General features: G+C 36.8%; 3 protein-coding genes across 5 annotated transcripts; 1 reads left to right on the forward strand and 2 right to left on the reverse strand.

Annotated features, from left to right (window-relative positions):
• Positions 1-176: 176 nt before the first annotated feature.
• On the reverse strand, positions 177-4,382 carry LOC128228820 (uncharacterized). 2 transcript variants are annotated; one of them, XM_052940322.1, is made up of 8 exons: positions 4,137-4,382; positions 3,731-3,809; positions 3,215-3,388; positions 2,980-3,077; positions 2,448-2,648; positions 2,128-2,205; positions 1,615-1,704; positions 177-1,502 (listed from the first exon to the last, which is right to left on the reverse strand). In XM_052940322.1, the coding sequence occupies exons 5-8, from the start codon at positions 2,532-2,534 to the stop codon at positions 1,107-1,109; spliced, it is 651 nt and encodes a 216-aa protein (XP_052796282.1). In that variant the 5' UTR covers positions 2,535-2,648; positions 2,980-3,077; positions 3,215-3,388; positions 3,731-3,809; positions 4,137-4,382; the 3' UTR covers positions 177-1,106. The 2 variants fall into 2 exon arrangements, with proteins under 2 accessions (XP_052796282.1, XP_052796281.1); XM_052940321.1 differs by having other exon boundaries at positions 3,731-3,899.
• Positions 4,383-5,305: 923 nt separating this feature from the next.
• LOC128227820 (uncharacterized) lies at positions 5,306-13,237 on the reverse strand. Of its 2 annotated transcripts, none has more exons than XM_052938691.1 (8): positions 13,110-13,237; positions 11,045-11,284; positions 10,571-10,947; positions 10,382-10,481; positions 10,160-10,258; positions 9,931-10,011; positions 7,899-7,988; positions 5,306-6,646 (listed from the first exon to the last, which is right to left on the reverse strand). In XM_052938691.1, the coding sequence occupies exons 2-8, from the start codon at positions 11,273-11,275 to the stop codon at positions 5,729-5,731; spliced, it is 1,896 nt and encodes a 631-aa protein (XP_052794651.1). In that variant the 5' UTR covers positions 11,276-11,284; positions 13,110-13,237; the 3' UTR covers positions 5,306-5,728. The 2 variants fall into 2 exon arrangements, with proteins under 2 accessions (XP_052794651.1, XP_052794652.1); XM_052938692.1 differs by lacking the exon at positions 13,110-13,237 and adding an exon at positions 12,812-13,076.
• On the forward strand, positions 13,224-20,645 carry LOC128227821 (heat shock 70 kDa protein 12A-like). The gene is made up of 6 exons (XM_052938693.1): positions 13,224-13,362; positions 16,583-16,817; positions 17,103-17,251; positions 17,840-18,055; positions 18,265-18,421; positions 18,631-20,645. The coding sequence occupies exons 2-6, from the start codon at positions 16,637-16,639 to the stop codon at positions 19,677-19,679; spliced, it is 1,752 nt and encodes a 583-aa protein (XP_052794653.1). The 5' UTR covers positions 13,224-13,362; positions 16,583-16,636; the 3' UTR covers positions 19,680-20,645.
• The last annotated feature ends 3,119 nt before the right edge of the window (positions 20,646-23,764 follow it).

A 23,764-nucleotide genomic window follows, 5' to 3' on the forward strand; every position in this document is an offset into this window, starting at 1 on the left:
AACGAATAACAACGTGCATCATATATGGAGTGCGTTCTGGCACAGCGAGATTTCGATCGTTTTAAGATGCACTCTTACTCCCAAATAAGATTTACCACAATTAATACAATTGTTTTAATTTACCAAAACGGATGAATAAATGTAAAAAACAATGGTTCTTATGAAGGAAACAGAGTTTAATTTGAAAGAAAGGTGCAGAAAACACGGTATTTCTACCAATATGTAGACGATAGTAGATCACAGTAAATCCATTAGCACTCACCAATCATTTAATATTTTTGCGTTATTAAATACACCGTTACATTCTAGTTTTCAGTAATGTATATTTTCCATAAATGCATTATTTAGTAAGTAGTTTAAGGTTTATCACTCAACATTTATGTTTGTTTATCATGTGTATGTATTGATTTTAAAAGAGTCACTTTAACTGCACCCTAGACATTGCAAATCGTTAAATGTTAGTTTAAACACTATACATTTTAGAACGATTGTGAAGAAAGTTATAATAACTTATACTAAGTCACTCTCGTTGGCACGATGTTGCGCGAGGGTGTGGTCTTGTGTTGTGGGGGAAACCGGAGTACCCGGAGAAAACCCACTTGTCCGGCTTGGTGACCACTAACCAAACTCACGTGTTAGAGTATAGTTAGTATAAACTCATGAATTTTCGACGGTACAAGCTTATAAAAACAGATCCTGGTAAAAGGAAGTGTTCATACAAAGCGGTGATCGTCCTGCAGATGCATTCTGGAATATTCCCCACAGTCGGTTCTTTGAATTTTTGATTGAGAAACAAAGCAAACGCAATGTATTATAATTCATTTTTGCTAAGAACACGTAATTCAGTATTGTGAATCTACTTTTCTAAACTTTCAGTCCATTTCAGATCGAAATGTAATCCTGTAATAGTTCAACTTTCGCAGTTCGGTTCCAGTAGGTACAAGTTCCTCGGGATAATCTGTCTGTTTCGTTGGTTTGTCAATATTAGCACACGTCGTATTAGCCATTTCCTTGGGGTTTAATAGAACTCCCGTGACATTTTGCTCAGCATCAGTTTTATTTCGATGTCCCGTTTCGTGAATATTTTAATTGTCAATCATTTTCCCTTAATCAATATCATCGAAATTATTGTCAAATCGCGCATGAGCATCATCTATTTCTGGATATCCCACTTGTTGTTTTTCGGGTTTTATACAAGTCGTCTTTTGTTTGTACGCAGTTGACCTAAAGCACTCGACAACCCCTTTAGCAATTACGGGACCGTCTTCGTGCAGTAGTAAGGCTGGCCATACAACGTAATCTATTTTATCTCCCGTCGTCATATATGGCTTGTATGAACCTTTATCGAACGGAGACCCTTTGGTGACGTTTTTCTGGATGACGACTGGTGGATCATGCATCAGCATTAACCAGCAGATGTGGAAACACGCCTCCACAAATTGTGGTATCTCACTTGCAAACTTGCATACCACTTTAGAATTATCAAGCTCTTCTGAGAATTTCTGCAATAAAAACAGTTAACAAATCACACAATCAACGACAATATGTATATAATGAAAAAGAAAAGAAAATACTTTCAAAAATCGAAAAGCACTGTGTTTGTGACGTATATACCTTGTTAATGTTTCCAATAGCCATTTCGTATGACACTCGCAACACATCTCGAAGAATACGGTTTACATCTTGCGGTAGTTGCTCACAATTCTGAAAAATAACGCCTTACATGTATCGATATGATTTTCGAATTACTAAATGAAACAACAACGCAAGTTGACCTGGGTGTACGACAGATGTATTGACACAATACAAATATAATCTTATGGTGCGCTTGTTACGTTTTCAGAAATCGCGTGGCAGTTCAAACATTCAGTCCGATACTATCCTTGCACACTTATGGGCTGATCAGGCCTAAGCGGCGATCCCAAATTCTCTTGTCCGTGCAAAGGTAGCGTATTACTTAAGTATTAGTATGTACATATGATTTATCAGTATATACATAATTGAAAATGTTATCAGCTCTGAATTTGTTTAACATTGATAGTGCCGATTTGCAAACCGTTCCCTGTAATACTCTCAGTACTGAGATAACATGTGTTGAACCTCTAGTTTCTACCTATTTATGCTTACATTCGGGGACTTCCGAAACATTGCTCTTAAAATATTTGCATCTTGGTGTTGTTTCTCCTTGCAAAATTTATGTACAAGCTGAAAAGGAAAATACTGTTATGTGTCTAGAATACCAAACCTTTTAAAAATTAAACATGAATAGTAGTATTTACGAGTGAAATGAAAACGTTTTTAACTCGTATCTAATTAAAACGTTTATCGAAGGTCATAAAATGATACACTATAAGCAAACAATTTTATATAAGAGTAATTTGTTAATACTTTGAACAAGCAAAATGCATACATATACCATACATTTAAACAGTGTCACAAGATCTTACACCAAAACTTGTATAAGCTTCTTGACCCGGTTCTTTTCTCTCTTTCCCTGAAACACCACCTCGCTGACCTGGTAGGCGTCGGTCCATAGGTCATCGTAGAGCGCAGAGTACATTTCCGCTATCTTGGTTGGACCATACGGGTCACTTAAATCAGAGACCCCTGCACTCAAGGTCAGTCGTTCGCCAAGCAATGAGCTTACCCTGCGATATAAATAATTAAACTGTTACAGTACTTAAATGTTAACACGCACATTACCACACACGAGTGCCTGGTAACCAACCTTTTTTTCATTCATCACTATATTGTATATACGTTTTCTCCTTAATTTATCGAAGACAATTATGTCCAACAACGTAACGTATCTTTTTAAGTGTCGATGCATTTTTTTCACGGTTTCATTGAATTAATATTAAGTAGGAATATGATGAAGTCTTTGTAACATAAAACTAACAGGAAGCAACAGCGTCAAGAATATCTAGCCAAGAAATACTAGTCAACGAAAACAAGAAGTTCTAAATAACTATACAATACCTTTCCTTGGCTGTACGTAGCTCTTCTTTCAATATTTCCTGATCAGATTCCAGATGCCGTATTTGTCTTTTGTGCTCAACTTCGTGATCGTCAGTGGACTGAGGAGGTAAAATAAGTTGCAAAGAATTAGTAAAGTATATGTTCACCACATTTACCAGAACTAATTCACAGACAAAGCTTTAATCACGATATTGCTGGTTATTTATATCTTACTCGGACGATCATTTTGCCATACCTTCATTTGAGCTTGCAGCGCCACATTCTCCTGTTTTTGGCTCTCGCATCTCTTCTCCAACGTTTGGTATTTAGAATGTTGTTCTTCCATTTGTATGCATATCCTCTCTTTTTCTCCCTTTAGATCTAAAACTTGCCGTTTTATTTCTTGGAATAGTTCGCTTTGCTCCCTTTTCTGAAAGTAACAATAAATGGGTGGTAGCGAATAACTTTCAACTTGTCAATAGTAAACACTGATAGTGAATAATTAGTTTGAATTTTAATCAATGATCAATATTATTCAGTCTGTCAATCAATTCATCCAGGACCAGCAACTGAACTAGCCAAGTGATACCAAGTGATCGGAAAATAAACTTTAAACAATGAAACTACATATTTACATTTTGGTATGAAGAAACAAATACGCATTAACTTAATTTTGTTTTATTATAATAACTTTCAATTAAAGATCATTTAAATAAAACAAATGCACATGAAACTATGTTTACATTTACATGAACTTGTTATAGGATTATACCTCTGTTTCCAACTGTTCGATTTGTTCGTCTTGCTGTTTACTTTTTTTTGTCTAGCATACAATACTCGTCAGCTTTCGTCTGAAGTGCGTCAAGAAATTCCGCGTTGTCTCGCTGTAGTTCACTTATCTCTTTTTGTAACCTATCTTCGTTTTGAACGTTTCTCTCAATCTAGTTAAAGATATATAGATAAAAAACGAAACTTATCAATATTTAACTATTTCCGATTATGATGATGTTGTTGCTATATCAAAACAAATAGCTTTAACTCGTGAAGTTCACAAGTATTTATCTGAGCTTCTGAAGGATTTTGAACTTTCAACGAAGGTGGACTCGTTAAATTTTAGATTTAAAAAAATGTGATTATCCTCTAAACTAAGCAAACGAAAGTTTATCCTGCATACATACGTGTGGATGGGGTGAACACAGTGTGGCTAGCTCCCGTCTTGCAGGGTCCAGCAGAGGGAGCACCTGCTCAAGCTCTCTTAGTAGTAGGGCTGTCTTCGCACCGGCCATTTTTCGGATTTTCGATTATATTATTCCGCTTGCTTCTGAAAACTTAGTAGCACTGTCCAGCAATGATTGTCTTGAGCTTTAATGATGTATTCCTGTAGCAAATCAATGTTTTCTGAGCGCCATATTATTTTCTTTGGATGTTTTGGTCATCTAGTGTGACGGCAAATATATATTTTACTTCCTTGATAGGAAAACGTTTACCAATTTTTAAAAAAAAAATTACTTCCTCGTTGAAATATGATAAAGATTCAAATCGCGCATTGGTGTAATTTTACCGTGATGAAACTTTCTTGTTTAGATATTATAAATGACTTTATATTGAATATTATGTATTTGAAAATAAATGCGGCCCGTGTCGATGATATGACAGGGATATGACGTCATGTTTGAACATTTTTTTGACTAACCTCGTATTAGCTTCAAACATAAGGATCGTGACGTACGAGCGCACATCACGCATAACGTTTGTAGTATTCATCATCGAATATTTAGAGTGTCGACGATGCTCCGATTGCCATTAATTTTGCAAATGCTATATATACTATATATATATACTACGCTGGACCATTCCATCACAAATTCTAGAAGCAGTTTTGTTCATTTGAACTATTTTTTTAAACACTTTGGTTTCTTGATTAACGGTGTTCTGCTGTCGGCTGTTTTGGACATCGATGCATAGAGCTGTTTTACCCCATCCCTTTAACGTTGGTATTTTTATCATCTACACTCCAGTATCAATTGTTGTCAATGATTTGTAGCAGTGATTACGCACTTAATATATCAACCGTATTTGATAAACGGTTTGATCGCACTAATCACTTTTGCGATCAAATGGATCAAATTGGCCTCGTCCGCTCAAGTTTTTTATTATTCTTATTCAATGTTTACAAAATTAACGTGTTTATGACAATACTTATTATTTCGACGAAGTTTGATAATTTGCTTTAGAGAACCATTCACACCGAGGATTGCAGTTGAATACTGGCTATTTTTCTCAAATATTTATCCTGTGCTCACCAGACTTGGTGACAAGAGTTAATGGTCATAAATAACTAAACACATGTAACATACCTCGTTCATTTTCAGTAAAAAATATAATCTAAAGCATACATATAGTAACAAGGTATATGTACAGCAACTACCTAACAGCAACACCTAATTATTATATCGAAGAAATTAGATTACAATACCTTTAAGATTTAATACATCTTATTCTCCATAAAACACAAGATTATAAAAAAACTCGCTTAAATAATCACTTAGTCCAATAATAACAACTTAGAGGTGACAGTAAATTTATTACAAAAGCTTAACAGTGACTCTCATTTTCTGGTTTGTAATGGGGAATAGAATAGACTCAGTCTTCTTTTTACAATTAACAATACTACAAAGAGTACAATGAATTGAACTTTTTTGCAGCATTATCCTCACAAATACTGACATACACGTCATTTCATGGGAAATAAGGGTCACAAAGCGTCACTTTATACGTCTGAAAAAGATCCGTTGTTTCTAATTTCTTTGTATCTCAAAAAAGCTTGGTACCATGGCAGTCCTTTTATTTTTATTATATCTTCACTTTTGTTATAATCAGGATTCATGTAACAAATATCAAACCATCTCAAATCGTCAGCATTTGGGCTATATTCTGGCCATGCGGCTCTTTGTTGACCACAACGGTTAACTCCAGTCATTTGCTGAGAGCCTCCTGGCAGTCTTGTAGTTTGTGCCAAGTTCATCCGTTGCTGGCTGTAATTCGTCCCGCCAGTTCCAGCTCCGATTGTACTTGCTCCCGACTTCGTGTTGCGCATAAGCCACTCAGTAGTTAACGCTGTATCATTACGTATGGCGTCCTTATCTGCTGTAAATTTATCACAGGTTGATGATGTGTCTTGGTCTCGTTCCCGAGGGACCGATTGGGCCCCATTTTTACTTACATTACGCGAATAAGTTTGAGAGCCCTCCTTACCAACACGTGGATCACTTCGAGATTCGCCATATGCTCCCGCCTGTGCAAGCTGATCACGTTTACCATGCTGCTGCTTGCCGTCGTTGTTTATTTGAGCTTCTTGATGATCGCGATCACTTGTTTCCTTGGATGACCCCCTTGATCGTTGTCTTGCCTGACTTGCCTTCGCCTGTACCACACCTTTTCCAAGCAAAGGACCACCTTCATGCAGGTAAAGGGATGGCCACACAACGTAATCTATCTCTGTTCCTGTCATAGTGTAGTGCTTGAAGAAATTTGTGTCAAACAAAGAGTTTGGTGGTGGATCTTTGCCAAGTACTACTGGTGGATCTTGAACAGACATAAGCCAGCAAATAGTTATGCATTCGTCGATAAACGGTCGGACTTGAGCAATTGGTGTGCCATGTATCGTACTTCGGTTTTTACAATACACCTGAAATAGCAGTACACAGTTTATGTTATAATCCACAATGTTACTTTCGTTGGCTACATAAAAACGAGTTATTTAAAAATTAGGGATGGCAACGAGTACCCGAGTACTCGATCGAACGTCCGAGTACTCGAGTACCAAATCACTACTCGAGTACTCGGAAAAAAAATCTATAAAAATCACCAAAAACACGATTTACAGACAAAATATCAGATCTTGTTAGTTGCCAAGAGGACAATTTACGGTCCCTCTGTGTACACAATTGACCTCAATCAATTAGTTGACAGTTGTTATGATAGTTGCAAACTGTCAACAAAGGACCCCTATTTCAAATTAAAACTGATGTCAATTAGCGAAGTTTTGATAGCTGTACTTTCACCTACACAATTCGACCGTTACGAGAATTGATTTTTTAATGGGCGCATTTTAACTATTTTTGCAATGATTATCACAATTGATTGGTTGATATTAAATCAAGAATTATGAATATTAATGAGGTAAACAACAATTACACAGTACGAAAAACTATAATTTAAAAAAAAAATTGTAGAGTAAACAACTCAACAACTGAACTTCGTATTGAATATTTTTATGTATGCTATTAATTTTCGTTCATTGTAATTCTGATTGTTGTTCATTTCTGCAGTGCATTCTTGTATAAAATGAAACGAATAAGACAAATTAAAAGCCTGAAACAACATTTGTTTTCTTTTTATACCATTTTTTGTTAAAATAGTAAAAATACGTAATGAAAGTTTACTTTAAAGGTGAAAATGACCAATAATACGACCAACGCACAATATACGTCATTAACGATACATGTATACACAATCTTGTCTTTGCGAACACATATTCAATTTTTCCGAGTAATCGAGTACTCGATCGAACGACCGTTCGAGTACTCGAGTATTAATTTTACTACTCGTTGCCATCCCTATTAAAAAAATGAAAATATTATTAGTGAACTTAATAGTTTGAGAATCGTCTGCCCATTGACCTGTATAAACAAACAAACACAATCTTATGATATAACCAGTTGTATTGAACCATCTCAAAGTTCTATCCAAAGAACTACCAGTACTTGCTGATCAGTATGATCATTGCTTATCATAGAACACAATCTTATGATATAACCAGTTGCATTGAACCATCTCAAAGTTCTATCCAAAGAACTACCAGTACTTGCTGATCAGTATGATCATTGCTTATCATAGAACATGGCAAAGAAAACAATGACACGCATACATAATTATACCTTTTGTATTTCTGAAACACTAATATCAGCTGTTCCCTTCAAAAAATCCTTCATCTGCTTGTTGACAGAATCGGAAAGAATGCTTCGGTTCTGTAAATATTCAACATATGCTTAAACTTCTTAATGGTATTACTAACAAGAGGGCCATGATGGCCCTAAATCGCTCACATGAGTAAAAGTGTTTAACCTTTGTAATCAATATAGCTTGATATTTGTTCTCAAAGCTGTACATAAGATCCAAATTACAAAACTGTAGCTAAAAATATAAAAAAGGCCAAAAGGGCACAATAAAGGTAATCCAAGCACAACATTGGTATTTGTTTTCAAAACTCTACACATGGTCCAAATTTCATTGCTGTAGCTTCAAAAATAAAAAGTAGGCTAACAGGTCACAGTCAAGGTCATCCAACCACAACATTGTTATTTGTTTACAGAATTGTGGACATGGTCAAAATTTCTTCGCTGCAGTTTCAAAAATAAGACAGTAGGTCAAAAAGGGTGGACCGAATTTGACCTAAGAGGCGTATTTTGCACAATCTTGGTAGGGGACCACTATATGATGCTCGTAACAAATTATTAAAGGTCTGGGCCTAGCGGTGTTAGACGAGAAGATTTTATCGTCCACAGGAAACCTTATGGCATAGCGAGTTTTGACCTAGAGGCATTATTCGATTTTCACAAGCAAAAGTGTAATACAAAGGAACGGAGGACAAGGCACCATCAAACAAAATATATAACTTCTATAAACCATGCCGATTTGATATAACTATACTTTCACTAGCGTATAGTAACAATGTCTCAAATTCAATTATTACCTTAGAACTGACTACTTTGAAGAATAAATAAAATATAACATATTAATCCCTTCTTACTTAATAAATAGAAACACTAAAAATAGACAATGTACTCTTCAACAGAAAGGGAGACCATATAGCAAGATTTGCCGTCCTTGCTAAAAGAGTAAACTTTACATAACTATCAAGATTTTAACATAAAGCAAAACAGTAAGTCGGCCATATATACCTTATTTAAAGCAAATGAGTGATTATCTGACATGCAAAGGGATCGGGCCACGAGTTATACCAACATCAGTTACGGCCCTCTCCCAAATTTTCGTAGAGGGTTATGCAATGAAGCTTCCTGTAAAGTTTCAGTGAATTTGGCCTGGTAGTTTCAGAGAAGATGTTTTTAAAGCAAAACAGGAAGTTGGCCAGATTGTTGTTGTTGTTTTTGATCAATCGCGACCCCTTGTTGTATTTTTGTAGAAGGTTACCAAGGAACCTTCCTGTAATCCTGTACCATTGGATTTGGACTGGTAGTTTTAGAGGATATTATTTTTAAAGCAAAACAGGAAGTTGGCTATTTTGTTGATGTTGTTGTTGTTGTTACTGTTGCTGTTGATCAATCGTGACCCCTTGTTGTATTTTGTAGAGGGTCACCCAAGGAAGCTTCCTCTAAAGTTTCATTGAATTTGGATCGGTAGTTTCAGAGGAGATGTTTTTTAAAGCAAAACAGGAAGTCAGCCATGTTGTTATTGTTGCTGTAGCTGTTGTTGTTGATCAATCGTGACCCCTTGTTGTATTTTTGTAGAGGGTCACCCAAGGAAGCTTCCGGCAAAGTTTCATTGAATTTGGACTAGTAGTTTCAGAGTAGACTCTTTTTAAAGCAAAACAGGAAGTCGGCCATTTTGTTGTTGTTGTTGTTAATCAATCGCGACCCCTTGTTGTATTTTTTGTAGAGGGACACCCAAGGAAGCTTCCTGTGAAGTTTCATTGAATTTGGCCAGGTAGTATCAGAGGAGATGTTTTTTTTTAATTGTTGACGGACGGACGGACTGACTGACGGACGACCGCCGTACAAAGACCGATCACAATAGCTCACCTTGCACACTTCGTGCTCTGGTGAGGTAAAAATACGCTTAAGTGTTACAAATAATTTTTATGAATTACATATATGAACATTTACGTGTGTGTTATATTGTTTCTAACTTTCCCTTCTTGACACAACAAAATAATATTCAGCATCATATTACCGTTTTTTCGCTCAGATGAATCACCTTGCATATTTCCTGCATCTGCGTTTCATAAAGGTCTTCGCAAAACTGTTTCACGTCCTTCAAAAGCATGAGATACAAATATGAATACATAATAAGCAAAGTAAATACACATATAACGAAAAATTTCAAATGCACAGACAGTTCTTGAAGAGAGATCATGCTGAAGCATAACTTATAGCAAAAGTTTGAAAATAGCAGTACAAACCTTTAGTAAATACAAGAGAATACCTATGCACTTTTTTTCGTCCGAATAACACTTTTCAATGACCTCGAAAGCATCCGTCCACTGATTATCATACAACTCCTGTAACAAAATAATACATGCATGTACTCCGAATATTATTCCAGACAACAGTTTAAAGTTCTAGTTGCGTAAAAAGGTACAGCTGCAGAAATTTACATATTCGAGAAACAGAAGTTCCATCACCTGGTATCTTTCAGCCAGTTTGGTAGGCCTATTTGTGTCGCTCAGGTCAGCGATGTTAGGATTATTGTCACTTAGTTTCTGTCCCATGATCTTGCTCAATCTATATTTAAAAAGAAATCAAAGTCGTAAGAAAGAGTTCACTAATATAATAACAAATACATAGATCGAGTTTTAACATGCAAGAAAAACCTTGATTTGGTGTCTGATAGTTCCGCCTCCGCCTTTCGCAGCCTTACTCTGAGGTCATCCTTTTCTTTGCTCAACATTTGTTTAATTGAACTACATTCTTGCGTTACTTGATCGAGATCTTTTTTCGTGCTGTCCAAATTAACACGCAGATTTTCATTTACTTCGTCTGCTCGTATCAATTCTGTTATTTTGTCTTTATATTTTTCTTGTAACGGTTTGATGTTTTCTTTATGTTTACGGATCATCTCTTCAAGCTGATTTCTTTCTTTTATCATGGTCTCATTTTCTTGCCGCAATTTCTCTAACTCCGCTTTAGTCTCTTTTTCTCTCAGCTTTAAGTCCTGGTCACAACCGTTGTTTAGTAATTTGGTATTCAACTGAAAACAAATTCCATTATTATTAATGAAAAAGTCAAAATCATTGTTAAATAATAACAGTGTTATTCGCATACGCGGACAGGAAGCTTGGTCTTACCAATTCTAGTTCTTGTTTTGCAGGTTTAACAAGAAACTCTACGCTGCTTAATGCAGTCAGAAGCTGGTTCATCTTGGGTAGAGACTCATCCCTCCGTGTCCCCGTGTCCACCTCCATCTGCATCTCGACACCGCTTGGAGACGCTTTCCCCCTGTCAGGTTGGTTCTTATTCGGAAAAATATAGCCGTCCCCACATCGGTTGTGCTGGTGATTTCTTTGATCCCATGCCATGTTCAACCTCTATAGAAAACGAACCATCCATTACCAACTTGATATTCTTAAATACATATGGGAAAAATACTTATAGTAACTCGCTCATGGTTTGCACTTTTTAATTACGAAATAAAGTGTGGCAAATCAAAAGGAGTGTTAAAACAAAAAATAAGAAAAGCTGGAACCCTTCAGCAAATGTTAATATTTGCTCAAATATCGCCTTGAACACCACAATTTTCATTAGCGTTTCTAACGCGATTGCAAATTAATTACGGCTGTGGTTTTGCGTGAATGGTTGATTGACATTATCACGTGATGTTATCGATATATCCTGTACAGGTCAACATATCAACCACAACTCTTAAAGTCCCGGTGACCGTGTGGACTAGCCGGCTTTTTTCTATTGCTTTTATTGACTTTACCGGCGTTGGTTCGAGCCCCACTGAAACCAAATTACTTTTTATGCTATAACTGTATTTGTTTCTGCAATTTCTATATCATAGAGTAAAAACTGATAAGTGTTTTGAGATGATTACCGGGAAAACTAATTTTTGGTCCAGAGACATGAGCGAGTCACTTTAATACTCGGTTCACCCTGCATTAGCCTATTGACAAAGCAGAGTGTGAACATGAAATGTTTTACATTTTATCATAGGGCGTTTTACAGTAAAATGTGCCGAGGGCAAGGCCGAGGCGATGCAAAGGAGGCACAACACCGGCAGTCGCCGTCATAAGTATGTTTAGTTACTCTTCGTCAAATGATTATCTAAAAAAAAAATAAACATGATTTTATAGGTCCATTCAAATACGATCATTAAAACACATAGCCAAGAAACCATTTGTCCCGTGTTTACATGACAAAAATACTATTAATGTAAATTATAATGAATATATCTCAACGATTTAAATATTTGTATCTGTTAAACTATTTGCCCCGTGTTTATATGACGAAACTACTATTAATGTAAATTATAATGAATATATCTCAACGATTTAAATATTTGTATCTGTTAAACCATTTGCACCGTGTTTATATGACGAAACTACTATTAATGTAAATTATAATGAATATATCTCAACGATTTAAATATTTGTATCTGTTAAACCATTTGCCCCGTGTTTATATGACGAAACTACTAGTAATGTAAATTATAATGAATATATCTCAACGATTTAAATATTTGTATCTGTATAGAAGATGAGCTTGAATATAATAATTAAGGCAATACAGTGATTATTAAAGGATCGTGTTCTGTGCGGTGAATAGGCGTATGAATTCAGTAAACCATTCTTGCGTTTATCTTATTGCCTTTATAAACTATATTTAATCGCGCTTGTATGACAAACTACTTCCGCCCTCAGAGAAGGAAGTAAAAACTTTTTACATTTGATAACATTATGCTTTCATGATAAACTCAACTGTCCGTGTTTTCGTTTTGTTCGTGTATAAACTGTTTTAATTTTAAACAGCTACTGACACTTGTTGCAATTGCTTCTATTTCCTTATGGTATTAAAATATACTTTCAAAAACTTCCAAAAGTCAAAGCGAATACCACCAAGTAGTGAAGTTAATTAGTCCTATTGCCGGTTTATAAATTATCCATTATTAGAAATCTAGCATTTCTTCTTTTCGTTATTTTGGTTTATCTAACCGTTGTTCAAAGTGAGTCATGTTAATTACACCTGACAGCCTTTGATATTTTGCCGGTGACACGAAACGACGTCGTTCTTGGAAATAAGTTCAAGATGACAAATATTATATAGATAGTTTATAATTAAAAATAGTTATATGTTTTTCTATGTGAAATATAACGGAATCACTACGCAAACAAACATAAAACGACTACTTACGTCTCAAATTCAAATACGTTATTCAAAACTATCTATTCTCATTAATGTGTTCATGAAATGTATGTTAAACTACTGGAAATCGAAAGAGGAAGTCGTTTTATAGAGGTTTCCGCGGTTTTGAAAGCGAGGCACACTACCTTTAACCTTAGCAAGTTTTAACATGGCTGACAGACACCTATTGTTCTACTTTCGGTTTTAAAAGGAAAACAGCCATTTACAGGACAAAATAAAAGACGTGACTGCCAAAGTCCAGGTAATTGTATTTGTTTCCGTCAATTTTTGAAAATATGTTCTTTTTATCAATATATTTGGTAAACATAGACGCTTTGTTTACTAACTGGTATTTGTATACACTTCACATCATAGATTGCGTCTTTCATTCGATTATAAATGTGAACTTAACACGAACAACGCTAACTACACCATGCCCATTAATCATTTTAGTGTTTGAAGATGCCTATCATTTTTCACTGTTTGTAGTGGTAAAACTCTTATTTTATATGTACAGTAGATAGTCTCAGTCTGGGAAGAATTTAATGATGAGTTGTGTCTATTTAACGGTCTGGTACGGTGACATATAGTGGTGACATATATATATATATATATATATATATATATATATATATATATATGTGTGTGGTCATAATGCGATTCTGATTGGCCATATATATATATATATATATATATATATATATATATATATATACATGTTATTTTTATATCGTTAAAACGACCTACATATCTCGTTTAAACAACTAAGTAATCAGTCGTTGTAACGACTTAGTATTTCGTTTAAACAACTGAAAGTATTTCGTTGAAATGACTTAGGCCACAACAAATTGATCATTTGTTCTACGGATTTTGCCCAAAAAAAGTAGGAACGAGCGAGCAAAAAAAAAATTAAAATACTTTTTTTTAAATTTAAGGCAATTCAGAGGCGAGCGCAAGGCGAAAAATAAAATAAAAATTAAAAAGTTTATTTCTTACTAAATTTATCATGCAATATGTCAAGAAATGCTTTTTAATTGCAAACATAGGTTCTTAGTTTTAATATAAATGAAAAGGTTTTGATTGTATCACATGAAAATCTGTCTCAATATATAACAAATGGCAATAAGATCCAGTGCTTTACTATTACTTAAGACACTGCTGATTAAAACGTGGGACAACACAATTGAAGCAGTATTAAACAAATCTGCAAATGTGGCAGCGGTCATTATATTAGAGCAGGTGGTGGAATAAAGATGTTTCCCTTTCAAGACCTCGCCTTTACCACAAACCAATGGTTTATAGGTCTGTGCCTTGAAAAAAAAAATCAGGACACCCTCCATAGCTTCAATGCCCGTAAGAAACAGGCCACTTTAATAACAGGCCACTTTACTACAAATCGATCAAAGAAAACAAGTGGATAAGAACAAAGAATTGAGAAAATTAAAACAGTCATTTTACTTATAAAAGGTTTTATTTTCTGATTTTACTGATGTTATTTTTATACTGTACATGTACATGTATGTGTAATGCACTAGTCAATTGTAACCACGACCCCTAGCTACAATAATGAGCGATCAGGGATACTTTTTTTTATTATTTTGACATTTCTTATGTATCCCTGTAACGCTACAACTCTCTACCATTTAACAACGGGCGAAATGATATATTGTAATAATATGCATTGATGTTGAAAAATAATGACAAAGTTGTTCAATTTTTATCCGACAGTGATCTGAAATGGATTAAATTTGTCATTAGAGTTGTTATTTTCACATTAATATATTATGGGTCACAAATACCGTTATACATGTACACAACCAGTCAGATTTGTCCCAGATTTACCGATATCGGGATACTTGATAAACAATCGACACTTGTTAAGTGTTTTATGATAACTTGTGTTTTGGGCATACTGACATAACTTAATATGTGTTTAATAGTAGGCAATAATATTTTCGTAGAAATTTGAATTTATAACGGAGATAATTTCAAAATTGTGGCCGCGAGGATTCTCTGCGCAAGGACCGCTTGCTACTTTTTGCTGGGATGGTGGACGTCACGAGTCTGCCATATTAAAAAAATCGTCAAAAGACTCGTTGACGGCCATTTAGGTGGACTGCCACGACCCCAAGGTCCGGGGAATCGCGTGGACTTTGACTTTCGGTCCAGCCAACCCCGGGTAAAACCAACGGCACTGCGGGGCCACCTGGAAGGTAAAAACACGGCCCATTTCACCGGCTTTCTCCTGTATACCCCCGGTCCTGGGGGGGGGGGCATGGTTACAATTGAATGGTGCATAAATACAGACTGTTTCTGAAACATTTACAAGTCCTTCTATTTTTATCAATTACGAGTATAAAACTGAGAAATGCATTTTAGAATTTAAAAAATAACTCACGAAAACATGTTCATTTGTTGTAAGTTGAGTGTCCGTGTATTTTAATATAAGTTTTGCACTCAAAATCTGATTTAGTGATTTAGTTATTATTTAACACTAAATTTTGAGTACAAAACACTGAATTACTTAAAACACACATAAATAATTATTGCCTTCGACGCTGTAAAACTGTTGTTGTTTCCTGAAGACTATAATCCATTGACTATGACACTGATTTTCAATTAAAAATGTGTATTTTACATTAACGAAAACTGAAAGTATCCTGCAAATTAATACCGGAAATAGATAACAACGGTGCGTCCTGCAAAATATTCCCGACAAAAAAGACTGTCAAAAAATATCGGCTGTTTTGCGGTTACCCGGACCTGATTTTGTCCTGACACGAGGAAAGTTTGCTCGCGGAGAATGTAAAGCATGGAAATACCTTCAAAAAAAGGCGAAGTCGACGTTGCAGGTTCAAATTTTAAGTAAAAAAACTTCAGAAAATAGAGGAAATTCAGAAGTAAAAAAATAAATAATATGCGCGGCCAAATAGTAAGTGCGGGCGCAAAAAAAAAGTTTTTTTATTTTTTTTTTCGTTTTTCGAATTTTAGGTGCGGCAAATCCGACGAACAAATGATCAATTTGTTGTGGCCTTAGTTACTCTTTAAAACGACCTAGGTATGTCGTTAAAACGTCATATTGGCCAATCAGAATCGAATTATAATAAAAAAAACGTACCTTAGATCAGCCGTTGTTATTCCTTGACTATATGTGTGGTCATAATGCGATTCTGATTGGCCAATAATGTCCTTTTAACGAGTTGCTAAGTCATTTAGCGAGATACTGCGCATATCGGGATAAAAAACAATCGACGTCGGTCATCTCTATATATGCCACCGTCACACCGCTGCTTTCGCATTATCGGGGATGGATCTAGTGTGAGGCCTGCGGCGGCGAGAGTTCGCCGCTCGTCCGGTGTTAAAATGTGTTAATTTTAATTATAGTGACGTCATAGAAGGTAAATACTATTGTTTTGTTCCGTTTTCATAGTAAAAAATAAAAAAAATATTGTCAATCTGTCACTCTCATGTTTTTTTTAAAGAAAATGGCGGATACAAGACTCGTTTGCTGATCAGCATTCTGTCTTTGATTCACCATGGCGACAGCGGGCCCGTTCGGCGAAAAGAAGGCAAAGCTCCTGGTGGCGGCCGTGGACTTTGGAACGACGTACAGCGGCTACGCGTTCTCCCTGAAGCACGACTATACCAAGGACCCACTGAAGATATCCGTAAACCAGGCATGGACTGCCGGCTCTATGGCGCTCACATCCTACAAAGGTTATTTAAACGGTTTAAGAATGATCTTTATTGATAGAAATAATTTATAAAAAAAATATTATCAAAGTTATATTCAATATTTTTATTACAAGTTAAAATAATCACACTAAAAGTTTATAGAACTCTAAAAGGTTGTTTGCTCCTGGGGTAATTATTGATGATATTTTACCAATATCTATATATTTCTCTTTTTTATTTAAAGAAAGTCTCTTCGAATGAAATGAGTAAATGTTAAATACCAATTACAACATGATATCTGCAACTACAGCTCGTTTGTGTTTCTAGCGCCGACAGTTGTGCTGTTTAACGAGCGGAAGGAGTTCCATAGCTTCGGGTATGAGGCGGAGGACATGTACTCGGAGCTGGCCATGGACGGTGAGCACCACAACTGGTACTTCTTCAAGAGGTTCAAGATGAGGCTTCACAAGGAGAAGGTAAAAAGCAACACGCCTGTATTGTATAAGGCCCTACTATTTATGTGGATTACAATTGAATTCCACTAAAAGAGACTCTTCGGTAGAGCTATTGCAATCCAAAAATACTAGTAGTCATTGGGGCTGTTGGAAATCGTATGTTTATAATCGGAAATTCCGGCAATACATTTACTGGATGCATGATTGTCTTTGTTTAACAAACAGAATATTAATCCTGTATGTAATGTTGGAACTGCATGGGAGCCATTAGTTCTTCAGCGAAAAATAGATATGAAGCCGTTTTATGTCAGTATTCGTAGAAAAAAGTAATACAAACGTTCAACATGCACCATTTCTGACTTTATTTGTAAAACGTTTCTAGGGGGTCTACCCCTAAACCCTCCATGCAAACAGTTTAAGCCATATCAATTTTGATTCTGGGAGGGGCACATGCAAAAAGATTGAGCGCCTAAGTTATGGTCCCTCTAATGTTACTTCCTGGATCCGCCCCTGCATGCTATAATATTTATGAGTCCTTGTTTGCGTAAGTTGTTTTAATCGTTAAAATTCAGTGGTTCAACATTAGGCACATTCGCATTACTCTTCTAGGTGTTACGAGACATGTCGATCGACGACGCTAAGGGGAGGTCCCTCCCTGCGATGCTGGTGTTCCAGGAGGTGATTCGCTACCTTAAGGGACACATGCTGGAGACGCTCAAGAAGCGGGGAACCATGATTGAGAACAAGGACATCCACTGGGTGCTCACCGTCCCCGCCATCTGGAGGGACGCCGCTAAACAGTTCATGCGAGAGTCCGCGTGTAAGGTCTGTAGATTTGCTCAAGATTCCTTTTAAAAGCATGATAGCAATACACATTTTAGTTAAAGTATTATATCGATGGGTCTCCTTGGTGCATAAATACGCCATAGACCTACACATTAGTTTGTATATTGCTTATAGATGTATAGAACGAATGCGTATTACTGATAATGTCAAAGAAAGGCGTTAACCTCAGTTTGTAACACAACTTTAAGGCGGAAATCGAAGGAGGCCAACTGACGGTGGCTCTTGAACCGGAAGCGGCCTCGCTATTCTGCCAGCTGCTGCCTACTGATAAAGTGAGCAGCACAATCGGGACTTCTTTCGCCGTGGCCAGCGCGGGGTCCAAGTACATGGTCATCGACCTTGGAGGTAGTGCATAGTTGAACATGTTTTTACCAATTTGGATATAAAAGACAATTTATGATACTCTAAAATAATATTCTGATTGTAATAGTCGTTAACTTGATTTATTTTTTCTGTTGTGCGAGAAATCTTATCACATTAGTGCAACAAAATACAATATTTGTATTTTTCTGGAGGAGGAACTTGACTCCCCTATTGATAATGCACTTTTACAGGCGGCACTGCAGACATCACTGTGCACGAACGACAGGAAGACGGCGGGCTGCGGGAGTTGCACAAGGCGAGCGGCGGCGCGTGGGGCGGCACGCGGGTGGACGAGGAGTTTGATCAGCTACTTATCAAGATAATCGGGGCGCCTGTCCTGACCAAGTTCAAGGAAGAATACACGGCGGACTACCTGGACCTAATGAGAGAACTGGAGGTAAAGAAACGCACAATAAAGCCGTCAAGTAAAGGGAAAATTACGCTTAAGGTGCCGGTGAAGTTGGCGGAGACTTATGAGGACGAAACAGAGGAAAAGGTGGCTGAAGCGATAGCTGGGTCAACATACCAGGGCAAATTAACTTGGGCGTCTGATAAAATGCGATTAGATGCCGAGGTTTTTAAGGGACTATTTAAACATTGTATTGAAAAGATAATAGAACATATAAAAGACTTGTTATGTAATGACAATGTTTCTGGAACTAAAACTTTATTGATGGTGGGAGGATTTTCCGATTCAGAAATGATGCAGGCTGCGGTAAAAAACGCGTTTCCTGCATGTAATGTGATTATTCCGGAAGAGGCAGGCCTCTGTGTGTTGAAGGGTGCGGTTATATTCGGTCACCGACCCGTGTCCATCACATCCCGAATGTCTCGATACACCTACGGCATCAACATTTCCCCGCCTTACGACAAGGACAACCACCCGCCCTCGAGGAAGGTGACGGTGGGCGGGGTTGACCGCTGTCAGAACGTGTTTAGGCGGTATATCCAGGAGGGCGAGGCGATGAGGGTCGGGGAGGCTCGCACAGGCAGACATATAACGCTAAGCGACCACCAGACGGAAATGGTTCTAAATATATACGCATCGCCAAAGCGCGATCCTCAGTTTGTTGACGAAGACGAGTCGGAGTGTCTCGGACAGGTGGTCGTCAAATTGCCTGACAAGGATGATAAGATTCGTGTCGAGGTGAGCATGAAGTTCGGAGAGACGGAACTAGCAGTGGAGGCGGAGGAGCTCTCAACCAACAACAAATACACGTCGTACTTTGACTTTCTGTAGATTGCCAATATTCCAAAGTATTACTTGTACTGCATGCCGCTTCGGGGTAGTGTCAAGCAAAATGAAAACAAAAGCAATCGTCTTGAATAAGTATGACTTTAAATGATGAAAAAACACTTTTAATTTATCCCTATGTGCCTTGTGCCAGCAAAACACAACTTTCTTAGTTATTGTTCAGTGTTTCAATATGCATGGAGCATTGGAAATTTTCATATGTCCAAAGTGTAACACAGGAATACTTGATATGCGTCAGGAATGTTTGATATGCGTCAGGAATGTTTGATAGTCATACGCGTCAGAAATGTTAAAAACATTAATGTTTGATATGCGTCAGCAATGTTTGATATGCGTCAGAAATGTTTGATATGCGTCAGAAATGTTAAAAACATTAATGTTTGATATGCCTCAGAAATGTGTTATAGTCAGGAATGTTTGATATAAGTCGTCATAAATGTTTGATAGGTATTCTTTATGTTTGTTTGGGATATGTATGTTTCAATGACATCAGTAATGTGTTATACACGTGTAAGCATCATTGACGTTTAAAAGGCGTATTTAGAGTTTGTTTTAGCGTAGTTCACGTTTGAAAGACGTCATAAGTGTTGGATAAGTGTCACTAATGCATATTTTAGCATCATTCACGGTTGAAAGGCGCCATTAATGGTCGTTTTAGCATCATTCACGGTTGAAAGGCGCCATTAATGGTCGTTTTAGCATCATTCACGGTTGAAAGGCGCCATTATTGGTCGTTTTAGCATCATTCACGGTTGAAAGGCGCCATTAATGGTCGTTTTAGCATCATTCACGGGTTGAAAGGCGCCATTAATGGTCGTTTTTAGCATCATTTGTGTTTGTTATGCGTCATGTTATCCTGTACTTTTCATATATTTTCTTTTATAATGTGAAATGATGTTTCAAAGAATTGTCATGTGGCCACAGTGTATCCGAAATAAATATTGAATCAGCTTTATTATCCTCGAACGTATGCCTTTCTGAGTAAAACCTGAGTTAATGCCGACAACAGCGAAAACAAAACGTACACACTTTATTTCTAGGAACACGGCGTATTGAATAGAAAGAAGGGGTTCAGACAAAGACTCTGAAGAATGTTACATCGAACCGTTTCTAATGAAATGGCGAACTCGAACTCGTATTAACGCATCAGCTATAGTTGTTTACTTTTTTAATTTAAGTTGCACACGGTGAAGTTAAGGTTTAAGACAACCAATGTATTGATATTATATCGATGCAATTTCACATTCTGTAATATTGTTAGCTCTTTACTCAGAAACTCAGAATGCGAGTACTTACTTCCGCACCACACCGAGCAACATGTATACACGTATAATATATACGTATTCGACAACAACTTAAACGAGAGGTTGTTCAACCGTCTTCAATGTGGAGGGAGGGGGCCTTTAACCGTCTTCAAGAGGGAGTGTTTAACCATCTTTAAGAGGGGTCGTTTTACCGTCTTCAAGAGAGGTTGTTTAACCGTCTTCAATGTGGAGGGGGGGGGGGGGGGTAACTGTCTTCAAGAGGGGTTGTTGAACCGTCTTCAAGAGAGGTTGTTTAACCGTCTTTAAGAGTGGTTGTTTAACCGTCTACAATGAGGGGGGGGGGGCTTAACCGTCTCTTCAAGAGGGGCATTTAATGACTGAGAGCGTATCTTTCTGTACAGAAGAGAAACAAGCGAGAAGTAGAGGTTACCGATGATGCTGGTGTAAGTTATTGACGTAGACCAGGAAAAGAAAAGGTCTCTACCTGAAGTTCCGTGTCCCTGCAGGTGGTGTTACATTAAGCTTCGTTGAAAAGTCACCTCATAGCTCAGTTTTCGACGATGAAAATTGACCTTGACAATTTTTCAAAATTGAATTTTGATCTAAACAGTTTTTGAAAACTGATCAGGAATCAAACAGGCCATGGTCGGAGTCAGTTCAATATTGATTCGTATTCTTCTCCTCGGGCATATATGACTGTGGAATAGCCTACCAGGGCACATCGCCACAGCCGACTCCCTATGATCTATTCAATTTTCCTCAGCTAATGAATGAATTCACTCTTGGTGGAAGTGTTTCTAATTCTGGCCTGAAATGACACCTAAAATTATTAAATGTCTTAATAATATGTATTTGCCCTTCATATTTCACTGCTTGACTCTAAACGGAACCCTTTGGCTAGGCTTGATTTACCTGATTACGGGTTATTAGTCTTTCAAGTTTGAAAGAGTTCTAATGGTCCAGAATCAGTTGCATACCAGCATCCTCTTATTCATAAAGAACTAAATCAACTTTTGAGTTGCGTTATTGTCATAGTTTACATTAGACCAATGTTATAACGCCGACATGCTGACGTTAGACGACCGTCGGACCTACCGTAACCCGATTAGCAACATTAAAATCATTCTCATTCATCAGAGGTTCAATCGTGATAAATCTGCGAATGGTACGTGACTCAGCATGCCAAGAAATCCTACCCAATTTTCGATTAAGAAGGAAACCCCTGTATGCCAGCATATACCTGGATTTTAGCAGCATATGCATTATGTTCCATTCAGTGGTTTTGTGCTAAGGGTTAAGGGGCTGACTTGGTTCTCCATGTAATTTTTATCAGTTATCTGCTGTAACAGCTAATTCATTTTATTTAATGGCCATTACGACCAGCATGAAATTCGGGGGAGCAATGATTTTGGTCATTTTTCGGAAAAATCTTTCTATAGTGCATGTTTCTTAGGTTTAACGCTTCATCTCATTTTGTTTATTACGACACTTGTCAAAAATGAAACAAAACATTCAATAATAGTTTATTATTAAGTATTGACATGATTTTCTTAAACTATAAAAAGTATAATTATTAATAAACTAAGCTAAGCATTACATCTTTGATATTGTTTATGAACAATCTCCTTGATAACAATATTTAACTATCTAAACCACACTCTTGAATTATGTTTAAAGATTGAGAACATCAAGTACAAATGTACTAACTATATTTCTTAGTTCCCCAACAGCTAAATATTTTCCTCACGCCGGCCAAATCCTAATAGCCTCTTTTAATTTAACAACTTGATTACGGTATTGTTCTATAAGAGGCTATTAGGATTTGGCCGGCGTGAGGATGTATTTCGACCCAAATAGAATCACGAACCCCAGTCAAACTTATCGACTACCGGCTCAAAATGTTATGACTCATGTATATTAAATAAAATGATACCGGGGAGTCGTTTATATGTGGATGTCGAGAATCTGCTTAAACGGGCTGTACTCCGTATGATAAAATAGCGAAAAAAAGAAGAAAATTGACGAAAACTGACATAAACTTGGCATCGATGTGTACAATGCATTGAAACTTACTAACTGAAGTACCACATAGTTTACAATTTATTTAAGTTCAGCAGTTATTTCGTATTTTTCCATTAAAAAGATTACTGGGTATGTCTACCAGGTAGAATTCATTCCTATGCGTGATTGACTAGTCGGTGTTATCATGTGATATTACCGATGTACGTATATAGCTTAACTATGTAATAAATAGAGTAAGCCGTCGTAGCTCAGTGGATACGACGCTGGACTGCAAGTTTGGCGACACGGGATCGAGCCCGGTCTCCGACACAATTTTTTTTTACATTTTGGTACTTTTTTTACAATTATGATATCAAAGCGTAACACATTCCATTAGATAATTGTCCTGAGATTCGTTACAGAAAAAATTTTTTTTGGTGCGAATCTGGTGTACAGTCCTTTTAAGGGTTCATTGTACTTTGCGCTCATTATAAATAGATAAATGAAGGGTCTTCGCATTGATACAAAAAGCTTAGTTCCTTCATTCACAGCAACATATAGTTAATTAACGCGAGATTAGCAGCATCAGTAGAAGTTAAATGATAGTTAGTAGAAGGAATAGAAGAAGTTGTTGTTGTAGAAGTGGCAACAACAACAACAACAACAATTCAGCAGGAGCGGCAGAAGTTTTAGGGGTATCATCATCATCATCATCATCATCATCATCATCATCATCATTATCATCATCATCATCATCATTATCATCATCATCATCGGTGGTGGTGGTGGTGGTTGTGGTGGTGG

This window comes from Mya arenaria, chromosome 3, assembly GCF_026914265.1.
Source record: "Mya arenaria isolate MELC-2E11 chromosome 3, ASM2691426v1".
Classification (NCBI taxonomy): domain Eukaryota; kingdom Metazoa; phylum Mollusca; class Bivalvia; order Myida; family Myidae; genus Mya; species Mya arenaria.